We start from the raw sequence: 13,376 nt of genomic DNA on the forward strand, positions 1-13,376 counted from the left end.
AGTTCGACACTTGCCATAGACCCCATAGGCCCCTCAGTGAAATCCCTCCTAAAAATTAAGCGAACTGCAGATAAAAAGTTTCAAACAAGGCACAAAAATCACATGTTTCTCTTCTGGAGCGAACACTGTTCTTCAGAGACACTGACCCCTGCTGGACGCCACATGACATGAGAGATAACGACGGACAGATGGCAGATTCATCCGTGCACCAGGGAGCGACTTCCTCACCTTTGGTAGTCTGGTCAGAGGAGGAGGGAGCGTGAACCCGAGACCGGGGCTGGACTGCTGCATCCGGCTCTGGCCCGGGACAGAAGCCGACACCGTGGTGGGAATGAACGCGGCTCGATGGTGCTGCTGCGGGACGCAGGAGTTGGCGGCGGCGGTGCTGGGACAGTCGTACTGCTCGTTGGAAGAAGGCCACTTCCCCTTGAGGATGGTGTGACAGATGCTGTCCAGGCGGTTGATGATCACTCGGTCCTGAGAAGAAGGAAGACGGGAACTCATTTTGGGACTTTTTTCTGGTTAAATGTTAAATATTTGGGACCAGATTCTCCTCATAAGATACAGTTGATGCTCAATATCTTCTGGCAGACGTGAAGAAAGTCTCACCTTCGGCCACTCCGAGTAGGAATACAGTGCCTTCTCCTGCAGCAGCTGAGCGATGGTGGGCTCTCTGGCGTCAGGAAGGCCGTCTGGGAGTTCACATGCGGAGATGGGGTTTGCAAACCTGGGACTGCCCATGTATCCGCCGACGGCACAGACTGAGGCACAAGAACAAAAGAATATTTCAACTGTAGTTTCTTGGCGTCAGTAGTAGGTTGGAATATTTCAACTCCATGATTAAGTTTGTTGACCCTCGTTTCTCGTGGGTTTAAATTGTAAAAACCTCACACGTTAAAGGAAGTAGAAACCATCACATCTTTCACAAAATAATTTAGTTAACAGCATTTCTTTAATTTGCAAACTCGACATTGCATACGAGTCGTCTATCAACAACCTCCACTGTGTCGGTGACCTGAACATAATGCTCTGCCGCCCAGCTAACCAATCACAGCCATCGATCACTTTTTACATCGTAACATAGACGTAGAATTTAAATAAAGCATTGCAGCGACCAGAAAAACTATTATATCTACAATATTTTACTTGTTCTGTAAACCACACGGAAAGTAGTGACTATTTATTTTATCACTTGTTTGTATAAAGAACATTTATTTAACAATATTTATTTGAACTTGCAAAGTCAACGTTGCATATGAAGCGTCATCCCTCTTAACAACCCTCTTGATAAAGGTGACCTGAACAGCTCCTGTAACGCTTTGCCGCCCAGCCAATCATCTCAGCTGTGAATAACTATTTTACATAGCAACATAGAACGTTAATACTGGATGGAAGCAACCAATCAGCCGTCACTAAATAACCAAGAATGAATGGATTAAATGAACCGAGATGAGGCGAGGAACGCTTGTACTAACGTTGTGAATGAGCCGATAGCATCGTAAGCTCTTACCTGGAGTCGCTGGTCTCTCCTCCTTCACCTGCTCCTCCTCCTTCATCACAAAATCTTCCGTTTGCTCTAGTTTGGGAGTCAAGATGGTGCTGTCTGCCTCCAGAAGCTCTTGTTTGGTCTCGGCTTTGATCTCAACTCTGGCTGTCATCTTCAGGTCTTCGGGTTCCACCTGCGGGGGGTTCTCTCTACCCTCGGGCTTCACCTCGGACTTGATGTTTGCGTGGAGAACATCAGGTTTTGCCTCCGTCTTCAGCTTGTCGGTCAACATTGCTGCCTCCAAATCTTCAGGTTTGGCTTCAGGTTTGATTTCGTCCGTGGTTTCCGTCTTCATGCGAAGGCTCAAGTCGTCAGGTTTAACATCCTCATCTGAACACTTCAGTTTGGGCACCAGCTCCTCTGACTTGACCTTGTAGGGAGGATATGCTTCTGGCTTGACGTCACAGCTCTGATCACTCTCGCTCTTCGTCTCCTCTTCTTCAACCCCAGGTTCCACCTCTTCACTGTCCACCTGGGGAATTTTTAAATCATCTGCTTTGGATTCGTGGACATCTTCCATTTGGTGGTTTGACTGACTTTCAGAAGGTTCTGAATCCTTTATCAAGTCCACAGTAGGGTTAAAGTCCCTGTTGTCAAACTCGTCTGTGATGTTGTCCTCCAGAACATCTGGAATCTTCTCACCAGCATCCTGGACTTCATCTGCTGCAGAGTCCTCCGATGTGGTCGTCTCCTGCAGGATCTCATCGGGAGCGTTTCCGATCAACGCCCCTGATTCAAGAGGGTTTTCCAGGGTCTCCTCCTCCTGATACAGAATCAGTTGGTTCACTTCCTCCTCTGGTTCCTCGATGGTCTCCGGACACACCAGGCTATTCTCTTGCTCCAGCTTTCCAAGGTAAGGAAGCATGTCTTTGGACAGATCTTCTTTCAACTCTCCTTCACTCTTCATGTTCTTCTTATGATCGTTCTGTTCTTCCAACTCTGCTGCCATCGCTATCCCATCATCCTCGTCTGGCACTTTAAAAATAAAAATAATGCCCTTAATTTAATTTTCAAAACATTTAAGGTGACTTTACAAGTTATATTATATTATATTATAACAATAATCAAGAGGTGAAACAAATACTTAAGTGATTGGAGTAGAAAAATGTTTTTTATTTTACCATGACTTGAATAATCTGTAAAAATCAGTTCTTTAGTTATATTTTGGGAATATATATATATACTGTATATATGTATATATATACACTTTCATTTGTTTTTATTTGTTATGTCATTTACGTGAATTGTTATATTTTTTACTGTGCATTCTTCATCGATCTTTGACTAACTAGAATATATTTTTCAAAGAAAAGATCAATTAATCGATTAGTCAAATGAATCTATAGCTTCCATCACAAAACTAACATCTACTACTAACATCTTTCAAGACTGGCCAACAGTATCGCAATAAGTCTCATCTTCACACATGTATCGTGATACATATCGTGTCACCAGATTACTGCCAATACACAGCCCTATAATAGGGCAGTCACGTTCCTCTCCATTAAGTTACTAAATGGTTAGATGTTCATATAGTCATCAAACTCTGCACGAGATCTTTTAACGTTGGTACAAACCTTGATCTGGATCTTCTCCGTTAAGCATCTCTTCTCTTTGCTTTCCCATTTCTTCAACTCTCTCCTTGGCCAAGACTCCTTCCTCCTCCTCCTCCTCCTCATCCTCCATGTCTTCAAAGCCAGAGATTTGATCTTCATTCTCTCCTTCCTCCACAGGAACAGCGAGACTCTCTGCGACCTCTGAGTGGTCCAGACTGTCCTGGGGGTCGTTGGAGTTGATGTCTGGCAGGGAGAGGGGAGGAGGGGCGACGTAGGGGGGAGGAGGACTGGCCGACAGATCCGTCTGATCCGTGCTCTGGTCCTCATTCACGCCAATATCCTACATTTAAGGATGAAAAGTGGAGAAATATTTAGTGTATTGTCATTTAAACTGTGCTCCTTGATGGAGTCTCAGTGCTTTTTCCAGTTTTTAATAAAAGACTTTTCCAGGTTGAATTATAAGATGAATAAAGATCACTCTGACGATGATCACATGACTCACCTTGAACAGCATGTAACTCGACGTCAGAGGCTCCACAGAGTCGACTGCTGAAGGGTTGGGGGGCGAAGAAGAAGGCGGTAGACCCAGACACTCTTCCAGAGTTCCCCCTTCCTCCTCTCCTGCAGCTCCTCTCTGGGCCTCGTCATCCTCTTCCTCCAGGAACCCGGGCTCCAGTCCTGAGGGGCCCAGGATTGTGTCGGACTCGTTGAACATGTGGTGAGCTGGACTGGAATGATCTGCACAATCCCAGGAAGCCTGTGGATCAAGTTATACGGAAATAAGGTTTTATTATCATCATCTTTTGAATATGATTTAAACTTCAAAGAATAAATCAGGGCTGAAGGATTTATTTAAATTAGAAGTGACATTGCCATATAATAGAATGCAACTTTCAAATAGCCGAGGCTGAATTGAAAAAAAAAGAAAAAGAAACGCTTACGCCGTCATAACAGCAGGGGGCAGCAGAAATAAAAACAGGCGGAGCAGAGCCATCGTTCAGTGTTTTTTTTTTCTTCTTTGGTTTTATTAAAAAGATTCTTGCACTTTATTTGTTTAATATATTTGTAATTGATTTATTATAATGTCCATTCCAGGTATGTTGTGTTTTAATTAAGATTCTATTCAAGAGATATATAAAGATTTTGTATTTCAAATCGAATTATGTATAAATCAATTCATCTTATTATCATTCATATGTTTATTTAATCTAATGTATTGTTGGACTGGCTGAGTCCGTGCCTTATTTTAAATCACTTTTATAGACTCGCTTTTATATGCATTTTAACAACTAACCGGGTTAATCAATGGGTTTACTTTCTTTTAATTAACTGTTTTATCTCAACATGTTAACATGTTATTTCACTAATGGAATGTATCTTGTTTTTTATTATTGTGTTATTTTTGTGCTGTTTTTAATGAAGTGTGTAATTCTTTAAATACTGAATCTATCGCTAAATTGGTTTTGAAAAAGAAAAAGTAATACAAACGTTTTCCAAAACTGTTAAGCCCTAATGTAAACGCTTCTCACTGAGATGAAGCCTTTAAGTTTTACCTGTAAGCGATCCAGCTCCACCGATGGAGCCATGAGGCCAGTTTCCTCCGACGATCCCTGCTCGCCCACGAGAACGTCGCTACGGAGCTTTGAGTCCAGGTCAGCACTCCCGACTCCATACGAGTTCAGCATGCTCTGTCCTCCGGTCACGGAGTTGAAAGGGAAACCGTTGAGCGCGTCTTTGGAAGCTTTGCCTCCGTGCAGAGCGTCCGTGTCGTGCTGCAGCGACCCCAGCTCCAGGCTCTCATCCAGAGGAGGACAGTCCAGGAAATCCGCACGAGATCCGGACACCATCGCCAGGTTCGTCGGAGCGGCGTCGTGCAAAGACGGCGGTGGGAGATGAGAGGCGGAGGCGGGTTGCGGCGACGGTTGAGGATACTCGGGGGGATGAGGAGAGTGACCTCCGAGCGGCGAGTCGTACAGGCAGCAGTGAGGCAGCTGCGAGGACGAGGGGATTCCCGGGTGAGCCACGAGGGCGCCGTGATGGTGGAGGTGTGCGGGGTGACCCCTGACGTAGTTCCTGTGAGCCTCCAGGAAGCTCAGCTGCGGGTCGTTGAGGATGTAGAAGTCCGTCCGGGTCAAGCCGTGACGGGCCGCTCCGATGAGCAGGTCCCGGTCGTGCTTCCCGGACTCCCACCACACGGGCAGGTAGAGGGAGGGGCGGCACAGCTGGAGGCGGGCGGAGAGCAGAGGGTGACGGAGTACCTGGAGGAGACACATGATTGAGAATAGTGATTAATTGATATATAGTTTTGCTTAAATATACAGTAGTGCCTCATTTAATGCTGGGAGAGACGTTCTTAATAAAATAAATCCATTAAATGATTTGCTTGTTCAATTTAACAACATTTATTTGAACTTGCAACCTCAACATTTCATGTGAGGCCAACGAACCTGCTCTCTGATCTTGCGGAGCAGCTCAATGCGATACAGAGTCCGTGCTGCTCTCTCCTCCGTCAGCGGTTCTACGAGAACAGCAGGATCCACCAGACCTGTTGACCCGGGGAGGAGAATTTTAAAAGATGGACGGTGGAGCAAAGTATGGAGAATGATGGAGAGACATTTGACACTCTTGAAATCATTTGTCACAATCAAATATGGAATTAAAATGTTTAAATTATATATATATATATATATATATATATATATATATAAACACAGTATATATAGCGTAAAAAAGAATATTCTCTGTTTTTTTCTTTTCATGTTTAATGTGTGTAAACATTGTGTGATCTTTGCTTCTGATCTTGTTGAAATTCCTCAACAATGGGATTAATTAAGGCTCATCTTATCTTAATTAACGTTCAGAGAAAGATAAAAATATACTTTAAATAACTAGACATCGGGGATGTTTGTTCTTCACCTTCTTCCTTCCTCGGGGGAAGCTTGCACGCCGTCCTGCACATGTTGACGAAGGAGTTGAAGTATCTCTCCAAACTCTCGTCGGTTTTCCTCTCCAGTCTGGCCAGAGCCCTGAACTGGGACCAGTCGAAGACCTTCCTCTCCGGGTCGTAGACCACCCCGAACGAGGAGACGGTGCGGTAGAAGTCCGACTGCTCTCGACGAGTCCACCTGAAGAACGACACTTTTAGACTCTGAATCTGGTGAATCACTCCGGGAAGACTCGTCACCTTCTCTGCCACTCCAGAAAAAGAGGGTCTGGTTCTGTAGGAACCACAGAGCAGCGCCTCAGCTCCTCGCTCAGCTGCCACGTCAAGGGTCCGCCAGCCATGTGACCCGCGGCTCCACCCATCCCCATGGCAACGAGGCTGTCGTGCAGTAAGAAGTCGTGCCTGAACATCGGCTCCCGCCGGAGCGTGAACCTCTGATAGGCTGTTATCAGACGGCGGACTCGGGCGGTGAGGGAAGGCCCGGTGGGCCACAGCGGTCGGGCCTGGATCACGTGGAGCGCCGCGACTCCGGTTCCTGTTCCGATCGATGTTGTCGTGGTAACCAGCGTCGTATCAGAGGCACACATGTCCGCTGAGATCTGCAGGTCTGTTGAAAGAAAATAAAATGTTTCTGGAACTGGATTTAAAATTAAATCAAAACAAAGATAAAATAATCTTAATAGCAAATAATTCCTTAAATTTTCCTTAAAATTCAGCTGAAATTACACTTTATTTCTCCTTCAATGATGAGTATATTTAGTTTCTCACCTGGTCCTGTGCTGTCAGGCTTTTCTGACGTGTCTGTACTGGAGCAGGTTTCTTCTTCCTGACAAATGACAAAAACAAAGCGATGAAATGATTATATTGTAAAATAAAAGTCTATAAATTACTTTTAAACCCACATTTAAAGAACCACTTCATTCTCTACTCACCTTCCCATTTTCATCTCGTTCCTCTCCTCCGTCTGCTTTGCTGTCGTCCTTCACCTCTTCACTTTTGCAGACGCTGACAGAAGGCCACAAACACAGTAAACCAGCTAATCCTACATTTTCAGATCAACTCAAGTCTGCTTGGACACAATTCAAAGAACGTTACCCAGGAAACCATTTTTACACAGAATTGGATTTTCTTTTTATTTATTATTTTAGAAAATCATTTAGAACATTTCTTTACATCTTTGGAGGAACATGATTAGTTGAAACGTGAACCAGAAGAACTATAAAGATTAAATGCATCCTCAACTATCATCTTAAATTGACGTGACGGTGGATCAACAACCTAAAGTGATGCTCATACGTCGACGATCTCTTCTTGAGCAAACTTTCTAAGTCAGAAACAACAAGGCTTCATTACTTGATGAGGTCCAATGACTTGTCACTTATCAGTTTAAAGGTCAACAGAAACTTCTTCAGCGTGTTTGAAAAGGCCTCACTTTTTTCTTTTTAAATAGTTTTTTCTATATGAATATAGTTAATATATAAGTAATAGAGAAACAGAAGGAGTTTAAAATGTTTACCTATAATGACTGACATTGTCAAAGAGAGATCAATAAAGCTGAGAAGATACTTTATTTATTGATCGGGGAAATGATCTGTTGTTTTTGCAAAAAATAAAAGGTCTGAAAATTTAAGGTTAATGTTTTCTGCAAAGATGATAAGAATTATATATTGTGGATTTGGAATTAATTAAGTAAACTAGTACTTACCCTACATTTAAACCATCATTTGGCTTTATATATATACAAATACATTATGTTTCATAATCACATAATCACAAAATAAATTGTTTTTAAACAACCAAAAAATGTATTTAAATTAATTGTAAAAACTCCCACCCCATATGATAATCCTCAAATGTAGTTTTAAAGTAATGACCCGTTTAATTTAAAGATATTTAAATTGCATATAAAAATGGTACTATTGTATGTGTATAATGTACACAAAACAGAACTGTGTATGAGAAGAACTAAACGATTGAATAAAAAAATGTTTTTTCAACTACAACACCAGATTTAAAGAATGAAACTACACATATATAAAAGCTCAGGTTGTGTTTATAGTATGATAGTATAGAGTGGAAGAGATAGCAGGCAGTCGGACTGCACCTGTCAGTGGGTTCTGCCGCAGCCTCTCCCGCTCCTGACTCAGCACAAAGAGCAGTGACGTCCGGCATCCCGACTCTCTCCAGGAAACATAGATCCGGATCGGCTCGCATGGCGTGGTAGCGCTCGTAGCCTGAGACAACAGATCTTCATGTCAGCCACAAGCGCACCTCATGTTTAACAAATGTGTGGTAGCATCAGGCACCATGTTTGTGGACCCCTATGAGGAGAGACTTGTCTGCGTCTGCATCCCACCACGTGGCCGGAATCTCGATGTAGTCGATGTCGGGCAGCGGAACCTCCAGTTTACTTGGAAATACATTTGTATTCAGAACATTTCCAGCAGTGCTAGAAACTCTCTTTAAATACCTGGCAGAGACTCCCTCCAGAGATCTGGTGGCAGCTTCGCCCAGAACTTCTACCTTCAGATAGTAGAGCATCCTCACCCTCAAGAGAACCCTTCACAGGGAAGTGAGGAGTGTGAGAGTTGAAGACCAGACCAGATATGAACAGGATTTAAAGGAAGAGAAGGACGGACTTGTTGCAATGCTGTTTGAGGTGCTTCTTGTAGCTGTCGTCCTGCAGGATCACCTCTGGGTTACACTGCACCAGCCAGTCTGCGTTCTTCAGCTCAGGGACGTTCATCTGGTTCTTCAGCTTCTTCCCTTTTCGACCGCGAGGAACCGGAGCCGATAGACCTGGAAACAAAAGAGTGGTTGTTTACTTTCTCTGCACTGCAGTGTTGTGACGAACCAGATGAGTCACCTGAGTGATTGAGCAGCGTCTGGTCTTGACCCTCCTTACTGGGTGTAATCAGATCCCACATGAAGCTCTTGATCTTGTCGTCTCCTTTGTAGTGTTTCAGGCAGTAGACCAGCAGAGCCCTGCACGACGACAACACACTCGTGTCTTGAGAATCATCATATTGTACTGACGCTGTTGCCATTAGAGGAGTCGATGTTTAACACGTTCTCTCAACATGTAGTTGAAGCTTCTGTGACCCGTTCAACCTCAGTTTTTAGTGATCTTTCAATTGCAGTTGCACAACTAAACCACTAGAAGGTTCTGACTCTATTCAAAGAAAAAAAATCCTATGACATCTAAGCCCTTCAAATAGTTATCAGACAAAAACTTTTTATTTTAGACCCACTCCAAATATGTTTTAAATGATACCCAACATAACAGTTAAATGACAAAACTTTTATTTAACATGATTACCATAAGGTACATTTTAAAATCCTTTAATTAAAAAAACAAAGTGTACATTACAATCTAGTGCCTTATGCATCAATTCTGGTTGTTCTTACTGTCCTTGAAGAGATTCTATGTGATATATATGACGCTCAAAAATCTGTTCAAATGTTTGTAAACAAATAAGCAGTACCACAAGTCGTAGTTATTAGCCTCGTAGAGAAATACTCTGACAGCACTGTATTTATTTTGAATTTTTTAACCCTGTATAAGTACATTAAACACTTGTATTTTTTTACAATCGTTCACATATGCTCGTGAGTCAACGCTGTCAAACACCTGGTTGCAGATATTTTAAACTATCGTCGTAAGACTGAGGACTCACCGACAAATGGCCTCCATGTCTCTCTCTGCGAGGTTCCACTTGAAACGTCCGTGGGTGAGGATGTCTTTCCAGCGTCCCCAGCTACACACAAGCCAGGAAAGATCCGATTTTAGACGGTGAGAAAAAAGAACAGAATTGGACACACTGGAAGCTGGAGGAGGAAGGTGTTCTATAGCGACACCTTCAGGAGCTTCAAGCGATTACATTCTGCTTTACAACATGACACGAAAATTGACAATTGACTCCTATAGAACATACACTGAAAGTTAAGGATCGCACCAAAAATCTCGCCATGAAAGAAAAATGCACAACATTTTTGGTTTTTCGGAGAAAACAATTTTTATCACCGAAAAAAACCTTCTGCCGAAACATGATGATTTATCAAAAGCGCAGCCAGATGATTGACAGGCAAGAAGCGGCTGCATATAGCTCAGAGGTCCTCATGACAGTCACTTCACAACTGTGGGTCCTAATAGAGATCTTTTCACTCTTATTTTTCTGCTGGTCAGTCATTTACAGTTTATTATTATAACAAGTTTGATAGAAAAACATATAGTTTTGTCTTCTGCATTCTTGAAAAATAAATAATAATATATACAAATCTTTGTTCATATATGTTTTTTTTCTATATATATTATGTACATATTTATATAGCAGCCATCAACCCCACAGTAACAAACTACAGAATTAAATATACAAATAAAATAAAAAACATAATTCAGTTCAATGTGATAGACTTCAGTAAAAACAGTACAAAACATTACGTTGCTAATTTAAGTATTTAGTTCATTAATTTTCGGTAGTTTCAGTCTTGGTTACCTCCTTTTTGGCCTCAAACTTATAAACTGGCCTAATAATTAAAGCATTCTGTTCCAAAACAAGTCAAACTCATCTTCCATTTCTCCCACTGTCACCGAGCAAAGGGGTTTCAAGAAACTTTTCACTTGCTCACATGGTTTTGAAGAACATCTACCTCATCTTTGAAGCATGTGGGAAACTACGCAGATGGAATCCCGGACATTTTTCTCACCCGAATATGAGCAGGTTCTTCTCCACCCTGAAGCACTCGGCTCTGAGGTACCGCCGGGCCCTCTCGCCCAGGCGACGGGTCCGACTGGGCCTCTCCTCCGAGTCACTGTCCAGCTCGGAGAACTCCATCAGCTCGTCGTCCTCGAAGGAGTTGTAGTGGCGGGTTTGTTTCCTGACCCGAGGCGTGTCGATGACAAGGGATTCCTAAGATTCAGGGGAAACAGTTTGTTGGCAGAGATGGACTCAGAGAACATCACGTTGAATCATTTACTCGGTGATAGAGTATGACATGTGTAGGACTGTGATGACATCATCACGTCTGTCTCATTAACAACATCCTGCCCTTGTTTACTTTTCCTTCCTCCAGCGAATTCCCCTCTTTTTTCTACAGTCTTCACTGATTAAGACGTGAAACAAACACGATCATTAGTGTTGTTGTTGCACAGTTTTATAATTGACTGAACTCTTCTGATCGCATGTTTATGTAGTTTATTTGAAACTACTTTGCTGTGCAATACAAACATTGTTTACTAATATCAATCAGAAACTTTTAAGAAACAAGAGGAAAAACTATCAATTAAATGACAAGAATAAAGACGATATTTTAACATGTTATATGTTACATACAGTCAATATTGAATATACGTAATAAGACAGAAAGATACTTGTGGCAGATCAACAATCAAATAAGATACTATGAAGAACGGAAGTCTGTCGTATCTTATCTTAGACAAGATTCTTGCCCAGACAACATGCAACGTGAGACACAACAGATGCTTGACAAACAGGATTTACTGCAAGAAACATGACAATAAACAACAAACACAAAGAGGAACATAAAAGAGAAATGAGAAAAAAAAGCAACACAAGAGTGTTTTCTGCCATTGAGACTTTAAATGTTTGGTCATTTGTTTAAAAAGGATTCTTTTGAACCATATTTAAAAATCGATACATGTGATCTATGAAGATATTTTTCTGCCCTAGAATGTCCATAAAATAAATGCTCAGTCTAAACCTCACACTCACTCGTACCTTCTCTGATTTGGAGTCGATCTCCACTTCTGCAATTTTGGCCCATTTCTGCCAGAAGTTGGGGTCGTCCAGAGAAATGTCGGTTCTGTTGCCCGATGAGACAAAACTGGCCTAAAAAAAAAAAAAACATTCTTGTATTTTGTGCGTCAGCTGCTGAATCGTTTGAGCAAAAATATTATTTGAACACATTAATGTGGAGAAATGTCATTTTCATTTACCTTTGCAAAGGTGGAGCCTTTCCCCTCCGTCTGGATGGTGATGGTCTGCGTTCTTCTCTGCAGAATCTGATCGATGTCTTCCTCGCAGAACTTGGATCCCTCGTCTTCCTCGTCCATCAAAGCTCCATAAGCTCCTTTCTTCAACAAGTCCTCCACCTCTAGCTTGGACAGCTGCTGCACCTGACCAGAGCGTTTTAAGTTTAGATGGATGTCTTCATTAAATCCACGACATCCACTGGACTCACCCCGTTGAGGCTTCCTTTGCGGTTGATGTCCTGGAGGACAGCCTTGTCCAGTCCCAGCTTCAGGCTGGCCTTGTCGAACATCTCCCGCTCGTACGAGTTCCTGGTGATCAGTCTGTACACCTTCACTGCTTTGCTTTGACCAATCCGATGGCAGCGAGCCTGAGCCTGGAAGGAGAGACGACAGGAATCGTCATCTGTGTCTTGTGACGGACAAGTTCAGTCGCTGCCCTCTCACCTGCAGGTCGTTCTGAGGGTTCCAGTCCGAGTCAAAGATGATGCAAGTGTCGGCTGCCGTCAGGTTGATGCCCAGGCCTCCCGCTCGGGTGCACAGCAGAAAAACAAAACGATCTGAATCGGGTTTGCAGAAGCGATCGATGGCTGCCTGTCGCATGTTTCCTCTCACGCGCCCATCGATCCGCTCGTAGGTGTAGCTGCAAACATAATTTTAAAAAAATTGAATTTCCTATTCAAGAATGCAATTTCACTCTGCATTGTTTTGCGTTTTCTCACCGCTTCTGTATGAGGTAGTCCTCCAGGATGTCCAGGCAGCGCACCATCTGAGAGAAGACCAGGACCTTGTGTCCGCCGGCCAGCAATTTGGGGAGCAGCTTGTCAATCAAAACCAGTTTCCCAGCCGCCTGGATCATGGCCTGCAGCTGGAAGTCAACAGCATCTGGACTGTGACTTCTCCTGAAGTTGTCCAGAATCTTCTCCTCGGCTCCTGAGAAGAGCCCAGAGGATTCATTTTAGGTGACCAGGAGTCCACAAACAAGGGTGTTCTGCTCTTACCTGTGATCAGGTACGGGTGGTTGCAGCACTTGCGCAGCTCCATCATGGTGTTGATGAGGTTCGGCATGTTGTGCTGGTTGGCTCCTCTGGACAGGAAGGAGAAGTTCTTCTCCAGTATGGCCCGGTAGTACTTCTTCTGGATGTTCGTCAGCTCCACCTGTCAGGACAGAAGCACGTTAGAAGACAAACAACTATGGACAAATCATGTCAACATCACATGAAGGCCTTTTATTTTCGTAAATGTTTCAAACAAAAAACTAGAGTCAATAAAGTTTCACTGTGACCTTGTGAGTTCCAAATAAAAACATTGCCCAGAACGAATCTAGTTTTTACAGAATTA

At 43.0% G+C, this 13,376-nt stretch overlaps 1 protein-coding gene across 2 annotated transcripts in view; it reads right to left on the reverse strand.

Moving 5' to 3' along the window:
* Window positions 1–13,376, reverse strand: part of chd6 (chromodomain helicase DNA binding protein 6) — a 61,192-nt gene that overhangs the window by 8,097 nt on the left and 39,719 nt on the right. For both annotated transcript variants that reach the window (XM_087801643.1, XM_087801642.1), the window contains exons 17-40: window positions 13,037–13,193; window positions 12,758–12,968; window positions 12,483–12,678; window positions 12,248–12,412; window positions 12,003–12,182; window positions 11,785–11,895; window positions 10,754–10,956; window positions 9,724–9,804; window positions 8,913–9,031; window positions 8,686–8,845; window positions 8,517–8,606; window positions 8,353–8,456; window positions 8,151–8,280; window positions 6,979–7,051; window positions 6,815–6,872; window positions 6,287–6,653; window positions 6,019–6,227; window positions 5,550–5,647; window positions 4,656–5,360; window positions 3,605–3,859; window positions 3,124–3,442; window positions 1,511–2,521; window positions 610–761; window positions 229–477 (exon numbers count right to left, since the gene is read on the reverse strand). In XM_087801643.1, coding sequence (XP_087657769.1) covers window positions 229–477; window positions 610–761; window positions 1,511–2,521; window positions 3,124–3,442; window positions 3,605–3,859; window positions 4,656–5,360; window positions 5,550–5,647; window positions 6,019–6,227; window positions 6,287–6,653; window positions 6,815–6,872; window positions 6,979–7,051; window positions 8,151–8,280; window positions 8,353–8,456; window positions 8,517–8,606; window positions 8,686–8,845; window positions 8,913–9,031; window positions 9,724–9,804; window positions 10,754–10,956; window positions 11,785–11,895; window positions 12,003–12,182; window positions 12,248–12,412; window positions 12,483–12,678; window positions 12,758–12,968; window positions 13,037–13,193 — 5,403 coding nt within the window. The remainder of the gene's footprint in view (window positions 1–228; window positions 478–609; window positions 762–1,510; window positions 2,522–3,123; window positions 3,443–3,604; window positions 3,860–4,655; window positions 5,361–5,549; window positions 5,648–6,018; window positions 6,228–6,286; window positions 6,654–6,814; window positions 6,873–6,978; window positions 7,052–8,150; window positions 8,281–8,352; window positions 8,457–8,516; window positions 8,607–8,685; window positions 8,846–8,912; window positions 9,032–9,723; window positions 9,805–10,753; window positions 10,957–11,784; window positions 11,896–12,002; window positions 12,183–12,247; window positions 12,413–12,482; window positions 12,679–12,757; window positions 12,969–13,036; window positions 13,194–13,376) is intronic.

This window comes from Callionymus lyra, chromosome 10, assembly GCF_982586985.1.
Source record: "Callionymus lyra chromosome 10, fCalLyr1.hap1.1, whole genome shotgun sequence".
Taxonomy (NCBI): Eukaryota; Metazoa; Chordata; class Actinopteri; order Syngnathiformes; family Callionymidae; genus Callionymus; species Callionymus lyra.